This window comes from Sprattus sprattus (assembly GCF_963457725.1).
Source record: "Sprattus sprattus genome assembly, chromosome: 1".
Taxonomy (NCBI): domain Eukaryota; kingdom Metazoa; phylum Chordata; class Actinopteri; order Clupeiformes; family Clupeidae; genus Sprattus; species Sprattus sprattus.
This window is the reverse complement of record NC_137920.1, coordinates 39,264,680-39,285,170: the sequence shown is the minus strand read 5'-3', so window position 1 is coordinate 39,285,170 and position 20,491 is coordinate 39,264,680. Positions and strand designations below refer to the sequence as shown.

Genomic DNA, 20,491 nt, shown 5'->3' with positions numbered 1-20,491 from the left:
CTGGAGGGGGGACTTCAGCACTGATGATCATATTGATCTGGCCCAAAGCAGTTGAAGGTCAGTGGGGACGGGTGTGTAATCCTGTTTTCAGAGTGACACCCTCACGGTTTTGGGTTGTCATTGCAGGCTCACTGTTTCACAGAGCCTGTCCGCACCCCTAATAACAAACCTCAACAGTTTCAAATGCTATCCTTTGAAATCAACATTAACATACGCAGTTGAAATGACATTTGCACATTCAGAATGACATTTGCACATTTGCCATCTGTTGTTTAATAAATTAACGTTAAATGCTTTTTCTCAGATTAATACACTCATATCATTATTTCAGAGGTAATGTGGATCTCATCTTAATAGACCTCCGGGCTACTCTGAGATGTTTACATAACTTAGTGCACGTGGGAGCCTGTGATACTGGGACGTCCATGCGAGTCTGATCCCAGCAAGCAAGCCTCCACAGGCCCTATACGGGCCCCCTTAGGGCTGGCACAAGGGCCCTTTGAGGGCTGCCCATGCCGGGCCCCTGAGCTTTTGCTCATTGGCAAAGTGCCGGCCCCTCATTGCTGGCCCTGCGTGGGCAGCCCTAACACAGCCCACAGGAGCCCTCACAAGGCCCACGCAGGGCCCCTGAGCTTTTGTTCATTGGCCAAGTGCTGGCCCCTCAGTGCTGGCCCTGCGTGGGCAGCCCTTACATAGCCCACAGGAGCCCTCATTAGGCCCACACAGAGCCTGCACTCATTTTTGGCTCATTTATTTATTGAATATATTTATATATAATAGTAAAACATAAAAGTGAAAGTAAAAAACTGGCAGAAACTGGCACACACACACAAACTCTGAATTTGATCTCTGCATTTTACCCATCCAGGGTAGAGACTCACACACTCTGAATTTGATTTCTGCATTTTACCCATCCAAGGTAGTGACACACACACACTCTGAATTTGATCTCTGCATTTTACCTATGCAGGGTAGAGACTCACACACTCTGAATTTGATTTCTACATTTTACCCATCCAAGGTAGTGACACACACACACTCTGAATTTGATCTTTGCCTTTTACCCATCCAGGGTTGTGATACACACAGCACACAGTGAAGTGAAGCACAGCACATTTTTCCTGCCGCTTGGGGATTGAACCGATGACCTTACGCTTTCCAGCCCAACACCCTTACCAGTAGTCCACGTGAGCTTTGTCCACCCAAACTCAAAAGTTATACGTTTTCTACCTCGGAGTTTGGTTTGACAAAGCTCAATAATAATAATAATAATAATAATTCATTTTTTTATATTCTTTTCTGTATACAAACACACATACACACACACTTGTATTAATATAGTCTTTAATTTGAATTCCTTTTGGCTATTGTACATTTCTGACTATACAGATGTTAGTTATGCTGTAACTGCATCCATTTAGATTTGCAGAACAAACACTTTCTATTTTTTACTATCATATATAAATAAATTCAATAAATAAATGAGCAAAAAATGAGTGCAGGCTCTGTGTGGGCCTAGTGAGGGCTCCTGTGGGCTATGTTAGGGCTGCCCACGCAGGGCCATCACTGTGGGGCCAGCATTTTGCCAATGAGCAAAAGCTCAGGGGTCCTGTGTAGGCAGCCCTCAAAGGGCCCTGTGTAGGCAGCCCTCAAAGAGACCTGTGTGGGCAGCCCTCAAAGGGCCTGCGTGGGTAGCCCTCAAAGGCCCTGCGTGGGCAGCCCTCAAAGGGCCTGCGTGGGCAGCCCTCAAAGTGGGCAACCCTCAAAGGGCCTACGTGGGCAGCCCTCAAAGGGCCCTGCGTGGGCAGCCCTCAAAGGGCCTGCGTGGGTAGCCCTCAAAGGGCCTGCGTTAGTAGCCCTCAAAGGGCCTGCGTGGGCAGCCCTCAAAGTGGGCAACCCTCAAAGGGCCTGCGTGGGCAGCCCTCAAAGGGCCCTGCGTGGGCAGCCCTCAAAGGGCCTGCTTGGGTAGCCCTCAAAGGGCCTGCGTTAGTAGCCCTCAAAGGGCCTGCGTGGGCAGCCCTCAAAGTGGGCAACCCTCAAAGGGCCTGCGTGGGCAACCCTCAAAGGGCCTGCGTGGGTAGCCCTCAAAGGGCCTGCGTGGGTAGCCCTCAAAGGGCCTGCGTGGGCAGCCCTCAAAGTGGGCAACCCTCAAAGGGCCTGCGTGGGCAACCCTCAAAGGGCCTGCGTGGGCAGCCCTCAAAGGGCCCTGCGTGGGTAGCCCTCAAAGGGCCTGCGTGGGCAGCCCTCAAAGGGCCTGCGTGGGCAGCCCTCAAAGGGCCTGCGTGGGTAGCCCTCAAAGGGCCTGCGTGGGCAGCCCTCAAAGTGGGCAACCCTCAAAGGGCCTGCGTGGGCAACCCTCAAAGGGCCTGCGTGGGCAGCCCTCAAAGGGCCCTGCGTGGGCAGCCCTCAAAGGGCCTGCGTGGGCAGCCCTCAAAGGGCCCTTGTGCCAGCCCTAAGGGGGGCCATATGTGGCAGCCCGCAAAGGCCCAGCATGGGTTTTCTGGGCAGCTTAGACTTTGTTGGGCTATCCGGTGACAGCCCGCAGTGAACCCAAAGCTGCAGGCCCCGCTTGGGCAAGCCCACACCGGGCCTGTGTAGGACTGGTGTGGGCTGGCCCTAGCCCACAGTGCCCATACCGGGCCTGTGAAGGATTGGTGTGGGCTGGCCCTAGCCCACAGTGCCCACAGCCTGCCTGCATGGGGCCGGTGGAGGCTTGCTTGCTGGGATTGACAGGTCTTCCTCTCTCCTCTCCCTCTGGGTCATTATCTAGTAGGTGGATGAAACAGAAACGATGCTTGTTAGCACTTAATTATTCATTTGGACCCATGAAGGCAATCAATTAAGCTTAAGTGTGCAATAAATCTGATTAACCAGTCAGTTCCCAAAACACCATAAAATCCACGCTGGTCTTATTCTCTGTAATGAGTTCGTGGGAGAGAGGGGGAGAAATGCACATACTTATTCACACACACACACACACACACACACACACACACACACACACACAGGCACGCAGACAAACACACGCACGCAAACGCACATGCGCACACACACACACACGCACACACACACACTCACACACACACACACACAAAAAGATTTACACCTCGAGCAATGAGCTGACTGGAAGGTCCTACTGTGATTAAGACCTTGTAAAGATGCTGACTTGCCCTCTAATGATGCTGATTATTTTGACCAGAAGGTATTCTTTGTGTGGAGAGAGGCTTTGCTATGCTAATGCTGCTGAACTCGAAAAATGGTCATTTTGTGAGCTGAACTGTAATTAGCTGCTTCAAAGTATCCCTAATCAGGAAGTGATTACACAAATAGACCCTAGGGGTCAGATATACGCCCACGATTAACTGCTTTCTGTCAAAAATGTAAATACTCGAAAAAATCTTCTCTATTTTCACTGAGTGAAGACACTTGACATCACATATCTGCAAGTAATGTTACACTTTCCAAGAGGCAGATTTATCCTGAGAATCCTAAAGGTATGAAATGTGAAATGATTGTTGTTCTTTAGATTGGATTAGTGATCGCTTATTATTCTCCCTAATCTCTGTTTTTCACTCTCTTACCCCTCTCCTCTCTTTCAGTCTTCCTCCCTCTCCCTCTCTCTTTCCCTCCTTCTTCCATTTCTCCCTGGCCTTTACCTGCCTGACACTTCTCTCCCGGGGGAAATTACACCAGCTCACAAATACGGCCGTGCTGCACTGCTCCCTCCTCCACTGTGTGTCGCACCCCCCCCCCCCCCCCCCCCCCCCACACACACATACAAACACACACACACACGCACACAGAGACACAGCTCCCTGGCACAGCTCTTTACTCTCCCTTTTGCTTAGTGGTTTGTTTGTTTCTCTCTCTTTGCCCCCCCCCCCCCCTTCACCCGGGTAGGAAAAGCAGCAGGGTCACAATGTGGCCAAGGTCCATGCTGCATCACTAACCAGCGTCGGCTTGCCTCAGGTTTTTATTGTGCTCTACCTAGGGGCAATTCATCCTTATCGTTTACAGTCTAATGAAAACACTCTCTCTGCCCCATCCCCAATGCTCTTTCTGTATCTCTGCTCGTCCCAATTTTGTCCTTCCGCTGCCGTGACAGATGCTTTTACAGCCCTTGCTGGTTTCTTGTCATTTTTATTTTATAGTGCCGTACTCTGGTGCCTTATGGACTATCAAATCTGTGTCACCCCATGTAAAACCACAGGGGTTTAATCTTTTCTCCATGTGGGGGTCTGAACTTCACAACTGTAATGCTCTTTGGAGAGGGAAGGATTATTGGTTCTGTATGTCCTTGTTCCTGCGAGGTACTGTCCACTAATGGGTGAGTGGGGGACCCCTGCGTCAACTTAAACCTACGGTGTCTTTCCTTTTTGAGGCTCTGTTGGCATAATTACCTCAGTCATTTTGCATATGTCAAGTACTGCCTTTGCAAATGTCAACGTACATGACCATGGCAGTCGCCGTCTGCATTTTGATCACATGCAGGCATAATCTTCAGACTCAAGGACCACTTCCCTATTCATAATCAATACATAGCACAAGCCCATCTATCATTCAGCACCAGACAGGATGTCAGAAGTGTCTAGGACGGGCTGAGGGAGGGAGGCTTTGCTCAGAGCAGGAGTTGGCCCATTGCTCTCGGGTTTGGCTGGACTCCATATCCTATTTCTTCAGGCAGTATCTGCCACTATTTGAAACAGCTGGGAGGGAAAAAAGGCACAGGTACTTGAGTGGGTGTGTGAGACACTGGCATCTTGTCAATAGTTTGAATTGTTGTGTCTTCAATACTTACATAAGCATATTTGGCGCTGTGGAACCGCTTGAGCTGATCCTCATTGCCAGACTGACAGGGCTATCTTAGCAACATTTAATTTGAATGAGTAGGCCAAGCCCATGAAATAAGATTGCAAGAAAGCAAGCCTATAGGCAAGAAAAAAAACCTTTGCTATTCCACTTTAACTGCGTGTGGTTGTTATTAAATTGTGCAGATGAAAAAAATATACTTTGTACGACACATATATACATATTATTTATGTTCATCACAAAAAGATGTTTCGTGGTGTCAGAGTTGTTTTTACTGTCTGTGGTGAGTCCTGGACCGTTGCCAGGGATACGAAAGGGCGGTGCTCGAGTGACTGCCTTGCGAGCTCATTGCACAGTGAGGGTCACGTGGAGACCTGCTGGGGCATGTGGCCACTTCCTGTTTTACTCCTCCTCCGCGGAGGGCAGCGAATGTTGTTAGTTTGAACAAAATGGCTGCATGAGCGCCACTCAACAAGAATTCAGCGAACGCTTTATTTGGACTGTCCGCACTTGCATTTGGATATTTCAAGAATTCGTTCTCCAGGATTTCTTTTTCAGTTGCATTCGTTGCAGCCAGGTTGTCAGTCGGTTGTTTTAGTTTAACCTACCTGCTAGCTTTTCAGCTAGCTTGCAAGCGTAACAAAATATTTCCTTTGCACTTTAAACTACAGTTAGCTTGCTAGTGTCGTCGGTTGCCCTATGCCAAGTTATCGGCGAAGAGCCTAATACTGCCCTCCTTTATTTTGCACCATTTAGCTATACATTGCATACCATTCGGTTTTTGATGCAAACTATCGTATCGGAATATTTTGCTAGATGCTTTAATGACACTTTGCGAACCTTACATTCTTTGGTAGCTAGCAATTTTTTTCTCGATTACAGCAGTGTTGTGATGTTTCGTCCCGTCAAGGCTTTGAGTCTGTGTTTTGTTTTTGAAGCTGATTTTTTAAACTGGTATTGAGAATTTCTTGCTATGTGAATAATTATTGGCGACCAAGGCGTTTTTCTTATGAAGCTGCTTGGTGTAAATTCGCAGTATTCTGAACAGCTAGCTGACAAACGTTAGCTAACTGCGAATGCGATTGATTTAGCCACTGATCTGTCACTTACGGGTACTTTTTTTGGAAAGGGCACAAGAAAATGCCTTCCTGCACCACCTTCTGCCATGCAACAATTCTATACTGAAAGCTGCCAAAGCTCAACTTGTGATTGATAAGGTAAGGATCTAAAGTTTTCAATTTCTTCATATTTTGCTGTTTTGGCGACAGCTAACGTAGCTTGATGTTCTATCTATTGTAAACGGTTCTATCCTTGCATTTACATTTTAAGATGATCTTTTTTTTTTAATGATCCGACTGAAGGGCAGTTGTGGTCAAAGTTGATTTAACGTAATTGTTACATTTTCCTAAAGCAGTCGGCCATTAATAGTGCATTTTGCTAATCGGGCTTACCCTCACTGACTCTAACACCGTTTGAAAATAACATTCCTCTTCGTTTTGCGGTCAGAGCGTAACTTAATTGACTTAGCTAGCAAACTAGCTCTTCCGAGATTAACGTTACCCGCTGTCACCTCGCAGCATAAATATTGCTGTACCTTGCTAAATAAATATTACTGAACAGAGAATATTATTCTAACTGTATTATTGGCAGCGTAATGCTGTCTTCATGGACTGTTTTGATGATAACTGCGTCACAGATGGCGTCTATATCATTTCCCCTGATCCCCTTCTTTCCCTTAACGTTAGGTCTTTATCTGAAATAAGTCTCACAGTTAACATTCGAGCAATTTAAATCACGACTTTATTTATTTTTTATGCCAGTATCCCTCTGTAAATGAAGCCATGGGCGTTGTGTTAGCTTAGGGGTGCAAGATACAATTTGCCTTTTTGTTGAAGTACCGTTAGCTGTGAAACCAATTACTATTAAGCTACGTTTTCACATTGTTCCTTTAAAGTTCCTCAGCGGTGTGCTAAAATATGTAACAGTATGTGAAGTTGCAGAGGGAGATTTAATTTTGCTGTCCGCCCTGTATTTAATAATGTGTGCCTTTGATGAACTGATATTATCCGTTGTAAAGAAGAAAAAAAACCCTCCCTGTTTGCCTTTGAGTAAGGCACTGTGTGCTTTTGCGGAGCTCTTGTGAATGAAGATTTGTTTGCATGGACGTGTTTCTGTTTGTGAACGGCTTTGGCTATCCTTAATGTATCTCCTGACTTGGATGACATCCCAATGTTGATTCATTAGAGTATTATTGGAAAAGACTTGCATTGAAGGACTCTTTCATTTTACATAAATTGAACCTCTCATATCCCCTTGGATTAGCATCTCCTTTCTGGCAAGCATTGCACCAGTGTTCAGTTGTGTAGTTATTAGAAATGTTTTTATCAACTGAAATAAATCCTTTTATTTTAAGATAAAGCTGATACTAGAAGAAAAAAAATCTAGTTCAGTGGGGAATGAATGCTTGTGCCCAAAACCATAATCAAGACCACATGGAAAACATATCCAATCCCACATTCTTATCTCCATGAAATATATATCATCCTTATTCTGAAAGGATGCCCACCCCTTGAAAAAAAAAAAGAAGGGGGGCATACGAGTTTCTGATTAAACTGTCAGCTTCCCTCACATTTCCACCGCATCCTATCCTAAGGCACTGGGCTATAGCTTTTAATATCTTTCTCGCGTTTCTTAATTGAAGTACACAATTTTCTCTTTCGATTCCTTGCCCTCCCCTCCCTTCTTTTTGACGTCTCTGTCAGTGGCGCCTTATCTCCGCCGTCACACACCAGTGGGGTGATGAAATGAAATAGATGGCAGACATGGCTGAGAATGCTTAAAGTACTTTCCCTGCTGTGCATGTACACGTATGTTTTTTTTTGTTTACATCCATGCAACCATTTGTGCCAGGCTGTTTCGTTGCCTTGGTATTGGGCATTGGTGGGGCTCCCCTCCTTGAAGTTCCCCAGCTGCCAGACCTCTGGCCCCCAGTGTCCCCGGGTCAGGGGCCCTTTAAGACTTCTCCAGTACCAAGAATGGGTGAGAACCAGGGGCTTTAGGGCATAAGGGAGGGGAGCAAGGGGCCATGGGGGGAGGGGGGGGGATGTTTCTGTGCCTTTTGCATTCACAGGGACTGAAAAGGGCTAAAAGGCCCCTGTCACTTAGTTAAGTGATTCAGTGGTATGCCATACGGCAGGGTGGCAGAAGCCGCTCAGGCAGCGGAGCTGACACACAGAACTCCATTGATCAGTGTGCTCATGGGTTGTGGAGGCAGGTGGCTGGTCGGGGTCTGAAGTGGTGTCTGGGAATTCCTCATGTTTTGTGAATTAGGACTGCTGCTTGCAGCTGGAGAGAGACGGAGCATTACTTCACTCTGTCATCTGAAATCACGTTGTGTGCTTAACGGGTCCGTAGCTGCCGTGTGCGGGGCGATCGGGATTCTGGAACACCGTGTTCTAAGACTGAGCATTAGTGTCTCTGTTCTGCTCTGCAGGAAGTGTTTGTTGAAAGTTGCTTGGACAAGAGAATTTTCATTTAAAAAAAAAAAAAAGAGTTTGTTCATTTATCTAAAATAATGATTTTGTTTGAAGCATGAGAACTTGGGGATCTCTGTGAACCTATTTGCACGGCTGCTGCATCTCCTTGCCTGGGTGAACCATGTGTTTGGAGCATGACTTGATTCATGGACTCAGGTTCATCATCCTCACCATGCTTGACCTCAAAAGAGTCAGGCAAACAAACAGACAAACCCTAGTAACAGCTCAGAGGCCGGTGGGGTGCCTGGCTTTACGAATCTTCCCATCTCATCCCCGTCTGAGCGAGTGCTAAAGCCTGCCATTATTCCCCCTCATAAACAGAGAGCTTAGCCCAGAAAGATTGCCTGCTTTCTGTGCCACTGGGCTTGAGGGTATTTAAGGCAAATAAGCAGTGTCTCACAAGACCCCCCCCCTCCCCAAAAAAACAGAACAGCCCCTTGCACTGACTGGGTGGTTCAAGCAGGACATAACCGAACCCAAACAGCTGTGCTGTCTACTTTTATCACACTTCAGCATAAATGGTGCCCATAGAGAAGTAGAGGGGATCGAAGAGAGCAGGTAGCCTCCAGACATGTAGTACCCTACTCATTATAAAATAACCCATTAAAAATAAGGGAATAAAGAGGACAAGAAACCCAGCTCCAAGGAGAAACAAGACTCGACTGTGTACTTGGGCGTCACACGTGTTCTCAGATGCAGTTCCCCCTCTCCTGGCGGGCCCCTTGGAGGGAGGCTACAGTGTCCTGCCCGGAGCCCCTCTGATGTAAGAGGTTGCAATGGGGAGGGAGCGCCTGCTGCACTCCATCTGAGAGGCGGGACAGATTGGGATAGGAAGGGGGGGGGGGGCTCAGGGCTTGGGTGGGGGGGGGTGAGAGGAGAGGACGAGGCTGTGTGAGTGTTGGCTTGGGTCCAGGGGAATGTCCTGTCGGGCGGGGGCCTCCCTGTCCGTGCTCAGCTAATGGGAGAGAGACTCACCCACAACGCAAAGGCAGGGACCATTGTCTTGAATATGGTCATTAAATGCTCATCATCACTGGAACTTTCCCTGGGTTGTTTTTGTGTCATGGGCAAAGGTTATGGAGCAAAAATAATTTTGTACCACTTAAATGCTGGCAGCATGAGTGCTGTCAACCTAAAATGTCTCTTGGGACGTACTCAAATGGGGCATTTTGGAATGTTGTGATGTTAAACAGGCAAGTCTCAGGAAGGTGCTGCAAAGGTCTGAACGTTTTGCGGGCTGAAATGGGATGTTAACATCTCATGGGCTGCTGTTTGTGCAGGCTTAACATTTCAGAGCACTGTTCAAACCTTTGCTTTTTCCTCTCATGGCCTTCATTCTTCTTTAGATTTGCTGGGATCTTTGCACTTGACTTAACACAGCAGCAGCAGCAGCCACAGTAATGGTGCGTTGGAGCATGCTAACAGGAGCACGAGCGTGTGCATGATTCTGCGTGTGCACACTCACCCTCCTTTCAGAGATCCTTCTAAGCACAACACAGGAAGAACACGCAGCTAGATCTACCTCCGTTCAGGGAAGAAACGGCTCGGTCCTACTCGAACACAACATGCCGTATCTCAACAGCCCCGTGTCATACCTCTTGTGTGTCTCTTCTCGAGAGCAGCAGGATCGCAGAGCTTGTGTTGATAGCATGCCTGCCTCGGCCCCAACCAGTCATCCCCACAGGAAAGGGCTTTGTTCCTGCGCTTTAGAAAGGAAGATGTTGAGATTCTCTCAGTCATGCTGTTGATGTACACATACACACACACACACACGAACACCCGTGACAGGCTGTCAGAGTCAATTGTCTGACCTTGAGTGGCTTGTACAGTTGCTTTTTAGTGTAACCTGTCCTTGAGGATACAAGAAAAGATTGTATAGATGGGAGGCTGAGCAAAACAAAGGAGGAAGAATGTTAGGAGTCCATTTCAATCCTCACAGCGTTTTTGTCGTTGTCTTGACCAATTTGCTATACTTGTTTTTGAGAAGGGCTCTCATCTCTGCTAGGGATGCACCGATCCGCTTTTTTCACCTCCGATACCGATACCGATATCTGAGGTTTAGTATCGGCCGATACCGATCCGATACCGATATAAAAAAAACATCTCGAAAGTATGGTAACTGTGTGTATGTGTGTGACCACACGTGCGAGAGGGAGAAAAGAGGAGTGCATGACATGAGATCTTGGTGCATTTTTTGCTCATTTGCTACTTAACATCATGTCTAGTCATCACTATCAATTCATAACATAGGATAAAAATAATCACAAATAATGTACGTTCTAACTAGGGCTAGTGTTCATATTAGTTAGCAATCATATATCCGCCAGCGTCAACTTTTACATTACATTGTAGAGGCTCAGCATGGTGACCTGTTAATGCATTTGCTGGTTCTACTCTGTTAAAAGACCCACAATTACCAAAACCATATTCTTTATCTCTCTTAAATGTGCATTCATCAATTTCCATTACATGACGATGCATGTGATCGTACACATAGTGTGTGCCTGCAATGAGAATGGGGACTGCACTGAATTATTTTAGCATGAGTTATTGCTACACGATAACAATTACACAACTAACATTACTCGATACATATAATTGTGGACATTACACTAGGCAACATGAATCTCATTCATAGCTCATTCAGTCAAAATCTTAACAGGATGAACCCATCTTTATTACAGCGAATCAACATCAGAACATATTAACTAAATCTCCGCTTAGCATGCTAATCGCTACTAATAGCAACCTGCACTCATAATACTTTACCTATCACAGTCGTAACTTCATGAAACCCCTTACATTCATTATGTACGCACACAATGCCTCACATACATGTCGAACAATGATGATTTAGGCATTGGAAATGTATAAGGCACAACTACTTTGCCACTGATGGGCGACGAACTGAACTTGTCACTATTCACCGAACTTAACTGAGCAGACAGCGTTGCTAGGCAACGTCACTATCAACAGATAGTTTTTCATACAAGTTAACGTGCAGGAAGGCTTTTGATGGCTGTTCTCTGGATTGTCCGCCATCGCGCCACCCTAAATCTTTGAATGTGCGTGTTTCAATATAATAACAGTCCGTTTAAAACAATGATACCGGAGCATGATATGAATTAAACAAAGCCTCGATGTAAATACATAAAATAAACATTAAAAAAAAAAAAAAAAAAAATGTAATATGGATCGGCCCATTGTCACCGATACCCGATCTAGAAATTTCTTCAATATCGGTACCGATACCGATACAAATATCGGATCGGTGCATCCCTAATCTCTGCTGTAAGTTGAAGTCTCTTATAGCACACAGCAGATAGAGTAATGTAAGCTGGCCAGGGCAGTGATGTTAACTATGGATTCTGATGGTTTTCTGATTGCTACACCAATGGTATTCCCAGTCATTCCTATACCACCAGAACACACAGTGTAAAGGTAGGGAAATCACAAGTAGGTAGGACAACAGAGGGTTGAGAATTAAATGTTCAAGACATACAGGATGCAGATTTGTAGCCTTGTGAATGAGCCACAGCTGTGTGATAACGATTTCTTTGGAAGGTTGAGAACCAACTCGATTTAAAGGCAGAGAGTTCATCAAAGCATTCGATGAATGGGATGCGTGCTACTCATCAAAGCTATGAGGGCTAGCCTACTTGGTCTTCACAAGCATGAGGTTTGCTGTTTATAGTTGGTTATTACCTTGTTGGGACACTGAGGCTTTTGTTAGAAGCCTTGCAGGTTCAGAACTTTTTAAAAGCTTTACTGAATGATTTGCGCTTCTCATGTTTCAGGAGGCCATGTCCGTTTCATGCTGAAATGATGTCTCGTGCGCACCAAACAGTTACCCCACCTCTGTGTGTGCATTCATACAAAGTGACCCTGTTGTTTTTCACTGAAAGACTAATCAGAACCTTTGGTTCTGGAAGCTTGGGCTCTTCACTGTAGTAGAATACACCCAGCGCATTCTATATTAGTCATACTTCTTCCAAAATGTCACATTGTTTTATTTAGCTTCGAGGAAGCCCCATTTAGACTTTTATAGACGTTTTTCTCTTCATTTTACTAACCCAAGTTTCCATTTCTGGTTTTGATCCTGGTCAGACCCTAGCGCTGTGCTTAAGAGAGGTTGAGTTCTGGCTACAGTGTTGATGCGGACCAGTGGATTCCTGTGGTTTTGTGTTTCTTCTCTTGGTACAGGCTATTTAAGGTCACTGTGCCTTGAGAACTACTATTTCTTTCTTATTAACCAGCAAATACTGATGTATGGCCCACTGTATTTCTGCGTTTTTTTGACAGTGAATTGTAGTCTTGTCAGTGTAATTGAAATTTGATTTAACATCGACAACGCACAGAGGTTTTTGTCTGGGAGATTGATTTGCAGCTGTGCGGTGACATTAGCTGAGAAGTGCATTGGTTCTGGCTCGCACTAATTTATTACTGAAAACTTCAAAGCAGTTATTTTTAGTCTGTCACAGTGTGGCATCTCATGCCTGCAGCAATAAAGAGCGAAAAGCACCGCCTTTTGTTGCTTTTGATTGAGTAAGCATAACCGATATATTACTCTCTCTCTCTTTATTTTCAACAGGCTCGAAAGACAGGTTTTTTCTTGTCTCCTTTCTTTTTTGTCTACCTATTGCTGCAGCACCCACTGGAATGCTAAACATCCACTGTGATACAAAAGAATTGTGCGCTAGCCTAAATGTTTTAGTTTTTTTGTTGTGGGGCGTTTTGTTGTCCTACGTGTCGTTTCCTCTCGTTAAGCCAGCCTCCTGCGCACCCGTAGCTCTGGTGCAGGGGGGATTATGCTCCAGGGTAGGAAGGCTGCCAAAGGAAGCCTGGCCTGGGCTGAGCCACGGGGCGCTAATGTGTGGCCACAGGAAGGCCGAGAGTGAGGAGGAGGAGAAGGAGGAGGTGGAGCGGCCATTTTCTCCTCCCCGCGTCTCTGCACGGAGGCTCGGACCAGAAGGCTCCAGCATTGGAGTGAGCGGAACACGCAGCGCTCTGTTTGCCTGGCGGCCATGGCAGGGCTGCGGCTGGCCCTGCGCCAGGAACGTCTTGCTCTGCACACAACCTTTCAGTTGGAGCCTTCCCCTCCTCCACCTCCGGTGCTCGCTCTCACACACACACTCACACTCCCTCTCTCGCTGTCTCACTCTTTCTCCGTCTCCCTATCTAGCACACTCGAGCAAACGCACAACCATGCAGTCCCTTGCATTCAGGAAACTAGGTTGTGGAAGCTATTTACACAATTTTGACAGTTTATTTCATGGGCCGTCGACATAATTTTTTCTCTCTTTTTTTTGTCGTTTTTTTGCTTTGTTCTCCGACCCTCCCCAATGTGTTGTGTGTTTGTACACAATGTGTCTTGTGCATGTGGGCTCCGCTACATCCTTTTCTGCACATCCTTCTCCTCAGCCAAATGGGGTTCCTCCTTCAGGACTGTCTCTCCCCATGCTGTGGGTGTGTTTGGCAGTTGACAGAGGAAATGTTTCAAAAGTCCCTGACACCAGTGCCAGTGTTCATAGTGTGAAAACAGCATTTCAAAGCCTTCCTTGGCTCTTCTGGTTCTCTCCACTCTCACACAAACAGTAGTTCTGATTGGAGTAAGGGATCTGTTTTATTCTTGTGTCTTTTTGATGGGAGGTCTCCTACCCCAGGGTTGGCCCCTGTGAGCCATGTAGAAACACCAGGTGACCTTGTTGTCCCATTTGTGGTTGGTGCTCGTTGAACTCCGTGTGGTCCTGTCAGGAGTGCATTCATAGAAGCCTGAAGTCTCACTCAATGTGCGGCTCACTGCCTTGTCACCTGCCTTGTCACATTTTGTCATTTCACATGCACGGCGGGCGGGGAAAATAGCATATTATAGCAGACTAGTATGGTGAAGTAAAAGTATGAACTTCTGTGATTCTGTAAGTAGAAGAAGCATTGTAAGGCAGTATCACAAAATAAATAGCTGAATTCATAACAACTGTCTTAAACCCTCAAAGCGTCGTTCATGTATTTCAGTCAGCTGTGAATTGGATTTTTCATCTTATTAAGTTATCTCTGCTTTATCACCCTTTATCCAGAGCACAGGCAGGTTGCAGCTGCCTATCAGGTACTAATAAAGTGGATGGCTGGCAACACTCTCAGGCTTATTAAACCCAGACTAAAGAGCTTCCCAGGAAAGATCCTCAAACCTGCTCATCCCGGGATTTGAAGCTGCGTTTTCATCTGAGCACAGTCTGTCCATAAGTCTTCAAGGTTAATATTCCATATATGTGGATTTGGATAACACTTAAGTTAACCTCTCTATCGGATCATGGGTACATCAGTTGGTTTACCACCACCTCTCTCTTTCCGATGTGTTTGTACACATGCAGATAAGATGTTTACAGAAATAAACGAGAGGATGAAAACCATCTCTCATGTGATGCCAGCAGCTCAGAGAGAAAATATTGGATTGTTTTGTATAGCCGTTGCACACAATCGTTGAGGGCTATTTTAAGGTGCTGCTGGGACAACCTCACGCAGACACTAGTGAAAAAAATGGTGGTGATTTTTATATTTTATTTCATTTATGTATTTATTTTTAAATAAAACAAGCAAATTAAGATCATAAACACATTGTTCAAACAGCGTCTGCTGAAAAATAGAATTAATATTTAGATTGGATTAGGCTATTAACAGCTGGAATCGACAGCTTCTGGAAAATTCCAGCACACAAAGGGTTGTGGTTTATTTTTAAAAACAATCCTGTGTCCCCTTCCACAAAACACATGGGGGAGAAATTTCAAAACAGTGCTCTCATGCCATCTTACCATCCCCCAGTTTTTGGATCAGAGCCAGAGAATATCAGAGGGGGGTAGGAAATGCTCGTCAGACAAGCTCTAGAAGCTGATTGGTTAGCTGGGATAGAGATGGTGTGGGCCAGCCAATTGGCGGGCCGAAAAGCTGCTGCGAAGCAGGAGAGGCTGAGATCAGAACGGGGCCGGTTAATGGGCAGATCTGACAGTTCCCCGGTTACGAGCCTGTCTGCCTGCCTGCCTGCCTGCAGCAGCGTCTCTCTCTGGAACCCCCCCTCCCCCAAGCCCACCTCTCCACTGTCACTCAGCGCCCTCCCCTGCTAATGATTGACACCTCCTCCCTGACTAAACCGCCAACGCAGCAGGACGCACTCCCCATCATTTCTGTATTACGATTGCACATTAATATATTCATGCTCAAACTACCGCCACGCTTGATGCACGTCAGGCTGGAGAGTATTAGTGTGAGCAAGAACGAGAGCTCAGTCCAAAGCCAAGCTGCCGCTACCAGGCAGGCAGAGGATAGTGGTAAACTCACAGGGGGGAGACAGAGGATGGGGGTGCCTCTGGGACAGAATGTGTCCCTTTGAGATTTGTGTCCCTCCGTTGGCCGAGGACAAAGCACAATGGCTCATTGTACCGACCAGGCGGTCTGGCCCCCTAGCTGAGCAGAAGTGTGAACAATGGGAGCGATGGCAGCGGTCGGCAGAGAGAGCAACATCAGGCAAGAGCAGAAGAGAGTCAGGCAGGGACACGGGCGACATCATGACAACATTGCTTTGATGCCACCTTTGTTTGGAATGAGACGTACCCTGTAGGCTCGTGAAGAGTGAATTAGCTGGATTGTACTGCACTTTGGCACAAATGCGTGCCTGGAAGCGGTCATCAAGCTTATGTAAATATGCAGACAAACCTTTTCTGTGTGTAAGGGAATCATGGTTTGGTCCAAGTCTACATATTCAGGTTCCCTTAATCTCTGCAGTTGCTCAGGGGTTATAGTACCAGGGGTGATACCAGTAGCACCATGTCAGTCTCAAACTATTTTGTTATTGCTGTTAGGATAAGTGTGTACTATAAGGTAAAGAAGATACTTTTGAGTAGGGCAAAGTTTGTAATGAGCTCTGCGCTCAACACCCAGCTCACACACAGCATTCTCGTTTTCAGCTAACGCTATATCTTAGCTTCAGCACACTTGCTCCAATTTCCACAAAATTGTGCCGAATGAGCGTTTTAATCTCCGAGCGATGGGAGAGATGATAGGGCTACGTGGCTGAGTGCCGACCCTGAGATCCCTGGCTCCGTCTGCCAGTGTCCTCTTGCTCCCGCACTCAACTCTTCTCATGCCTTCAATAGTTTCCGGGAACACTCACTTCCACTCCAGCCAAAGGAAATAAAAGGTTGAAATAAAAACCCTTTGCCTGCCCCTCCAGGTATTTGATCTTGCCCTCCCACCCCACCCCCTGGCCACTTGGGCTGGTTTTCACTTTTCACTTTGTCCATGAAGGAAATTGCATCTTAGACTAGACTGTAGTCTTTGGCCTTGACCTGTAATTTGCCTCAAGAAGGTTTCAGGGAGATTTTGTTTTCTTTTTACAGGTATCTCATCGAGTTTGTTTAGAGTTCTCCGTACGGACTCTATGTAAAGCTGCAGTTTGCTTTCTTGGTCAAATAACATATTTTTTTTCAATCTTTTTCCTTGCAGCTGAGAGAAGCTAGAAACACAAGGAGAGAACCATTTGATGGAAGAAAAGAAAAAGAAAAAGCAAGAAGAAAAGTCAAAGAAGGAAGCCGCTCAGAAAAAGGTGTGTACCTTCCCAGTCCATACCTCAACATTTGCTTCTCCTGGCAAGATCATGCGTTCAAGTCAATTCATGTGAGGGTTGGGATATTCATTTGTTTCCTGTGAACCTTTAACTAAAGGAATGGCTGGAATTTTTAAGTGACCTAGACTCTACCCTCAAGTATTTTCCACCACTATCATTTTCATAGGACATAATGAAATGTGGTAATTTTTCTTACACTATTATGAAGTTGAGACAAATTGGCCCTTGTGATATCCTTGGCACTCTCCAGACACTGCCTTCCCCGTATCACATTCATATTCAGGCATTTCCTTGTAGCTCTGCTCTGCCACCGGACACTGAGGGTGCTCCTCCTCATCCCACACTCAAGCAGGTGGCCTGGCAGCAGATTAGCAGAATTACTGGGGTGAGGGAGGATGGTGTTAAGGAGTTTAGCAGGGCAGCTAACTAGCACACTGTCCTTGTCCTGTTTCGTCCTCTTCCTCCCAGCAGCCTCTCGCCACCCTCCCCCACTCTCCTCTCATACAGAGAGCCATTTGTAATCTATTTCCATTCGATTACCAGGCTGCCAGTCGTGCCTGTGTAGTGTTTCTTTTTTTTTTTTTTTTTTTTTTTACACTGCAGCCACCTTCTGGGCCTCTTATTTGGATTACGAGGCAAGGAGTTCTAGAGCCTTGAAGTCAAGGCTTGCCCCCCCCCCCCCCTCTCCACCACCACCACCACCTCATCCTCCTTCTCTTTTCCCTTTTTCAGCAGTGCATGTCGAGTCATGCTGAGAGGCTGTGCCGTCTGCCTTTTGTGTCTCGCTCATCATAGAGTTACATTTGTGCGCCTCGTAACCAGTTCAAGTCCCAGGCGCGCTGATTGCTAGGTCTTTCCTATGCTGCTAATGCCAGCACGCCTCAGATTTGTACAACTACATTCATGTGTGGTGTGGTGACTGGTGAACAGTGAACCGAATGAAATTGTCGCCGTGCCCCGGCAGTTCATTCCCGAGTGCAAACAGAACTTGAGTTTGTTTTTAAAATGACTGTCTCTCACTGTGCGATGAGAGCGAGTGTAGGCGCTGGTGTTTGTGTACCTGTCTCTCGGCTGGCTCATAAATATTCACCCGTGGCCATGCAAATGCCATGTAAATAATGTATGTGAAGTGTGTTTACATGCGAAGACTGAGAAACACGCCTCTCTCCTTCTCTTTCAGGTTGCTGAACAGAAAACCAAAGGTGAGTACTTCATCCTCCCCCATATGTTTGTGTGTGTGTGTGTGCATGTGATCGTGTGTGTGTGTGTGTGTCTGTGTGTGCACGCAAGGGTGTGTATTTTTGAGTGTGTTTGTGATAAGCTGTCTAAAAATATGCGAAAATGATTCCCACTCTTATCAGCTCCGATTAAGCATGTTGTTATAGCAGACAGAGACTGGAGAAGAAGGAAGGTTAAGCATTTTGCTTTGCTCGTAAGTTTCTCTGCCTCCGTTTCCTTCCTGAAGCTCTGGAGGCTACCGCGGCATTAGCCTCTCGTACACTAATGCTTGCTGACGCGTGTGCATAATTTCATTAGCATATGCTCGCTTGGGTGAACGCAAACCCAGACGAGCATGCAGAGAGTGAGCAGTGCTCTCGGGCGTTCTGTTGCCCTCTTTGCCCTCTCATGTATATGACTCCCATGTCCCTCACCCCCACCCCACCCCTGGCACGGCCTGAGCGGTTGTTTCCGTCATGGTTGTATATTTTTCACTACGGTATCCCCCTGCCTGGGCTGAACAGAAGTAGCTTTGTGACAGCAGTAGCTTCCTCAAGGGACCTGGATGACTCACTTGTGTTTAATCCTAAACATATTTGAAGATATTCAGGTGGTTTGTGAGGCCATATGCCTTAATATCTCCAGGCGACTCGTAGCTGTGGCTTGTTGTTGTGGGTGTGCCTCCTTTAGGGCACTCTACTTTGTACTGCTAGGCAGCACAGATAAGATAAGATCAACTCCCAAAGGCAGGAAATTCATTTCAAAACACATGGTGTCTGTTGTCCTAAGACGTGGATGCACACAGTGTATTGGAAACAAGCTGCACGACAGATGGAAGTCAGCCCTGTAGCCCGGACAAGGTTTCCTGCAGCATCTGCGGTAGAGCCCTCCAACCACACCTGGCTAGCAGCTCTGTGGCCACACTAGTGTGGGGCACCAGGCCGATCAAGGTATCGCACAGATTGGCATTCACGCTAAAGCTGGGTGCTTGCTGTGGACATCACTGAGTTCTCAGCGCCTTCCCCCAGTGTAATCCATCTCCCCCTGGCTGTGAGAGATAAATGGAAACCCTCTACTTAGGTTTATGCTCCAACACTCCCCAGACTGCCCTTAAGATGGCATTTCCAAAGTTTCACTTAAAAGCTATTGCCTCACCCTTGTTTGGATGAGCGAGACGGTGGCAAAAGAATGTCATCCTCATCGTGTGGAAGGAATGTAGCAGGCCGATGGCTGACAGCGTCATCAAGATCATCCCTGTGATCCGACATGCGTTCTGACGGAGGTGTTGGCACTTCATGCCACAGCTCGGTATGTCCCATGTGACGCCGTGTCTGGCTGGCTGCCAGGCCTCTGATGGAGCGAGCGACAGCACAGGCACAGCCGAGAGGAATGGGAGGGCGACAGGAAGCGAGGGAGTCGTACAGGAAGAGCACAAAGTGGGTGAGGGAAAGTGTCGAGTGAGAAGAGAAAAGCGTCGACAGGGCAAGCGGGAAAGGGGGTCGCCGAGAATTTGCTTGGGTCGGCAGAGAGAGGGAGGGAGAGAGCGATGAAAGGGGGGAGCGAGACCAAACTCGACTCTGCTGTTGTTGTTGCTGATCGCACCTCTGGGGGCTGTATATCCTCCCATGGTTGACAACACAAGCTGCCTCAGCCTCCAGCACACTCCAGTGCACAGAAGCACTGCGGTATGCTACATGCAGATACAGGCGTACATGCGCTCAGCAGCGCCATGACTAACACAGCGTAGCGCGCAACACCGACCGACTAGATGAATATAAAATGGAGTTTCACTTCAGAGTTGGGAGTAATCACTGCGGTGTGTCCTCTCTTGTCAGCAGTGTCGCTGAGGGCGGAGGTGGTTTGTGGGACATGAAGTGACGCTGGCTGTCGCTCCGTCGTGAGCAATGGGGCGCTGGGGACCAACCCACTCTGCAGCTCTGCCTCTAAATCACGGCCGCCCTCCCCTTTGCATTCCAACTAGTTTGAAGCGATCGATCCCGCCTGCCTGCCGGCCGGGCTATATGCATGAAAATGAGATAAACCCAGAGCCCACGGCTGCATTAACTTCAGTTGCTTCCATTAACTCGCACAGCAAACACACGAACACCATACATAAAAAGTACCCCCAGACCGTGGTCTCCACAGACCTAGTGTGAGGCACAGGCCAGCCTGATTGGGTGATGGGCCTCACACCCCCACCCAGCCATGACTGACTTGAGGTCAATGAGGCCACAGACAGCCTCCTCTCCACAGCCACCAGTGAAGCTAACACTCACAGACTGTAATTGCTGCAGGGCCTGAAGCCAATACCCTT

The 20,491-nt window shown here is 47.0% G+C and overlaps 1 protein-coding gene across 1 annotated transcript in view; it reads left to right on the top strand.

The window, feature by feature from the left end:
* Positions 1 to 5,292: 5,292 nt before the first annotated feature.
* Positions 5,293 to 20,491, top strand: part of LOC308373167 (trinucleotide repeat-containing gene 6C protein-like) — a 41,700-nt gene continuing 26,501 nt past the window's right edge. The window contains exons 1-3 of the mRNA XM_080848582.1: positions 5,293 to 6,026; positions 16,839 to 16,938; positions 18,140 to 18,161. Coding sequence (XP_080704708.1) covers positions 16,876 to 16,938; positions 18,140 to 18,161 — 85 coding nt within the window. The 5' untranslated portion in view covers positions 5,293 to 6,026; positions 16,839 to 16,875. The remainder of the gene's footprint in view (positions 6,027 to 16,838; positions 16,939 to 18,139; positions 18,162 to 20,491) is intronic.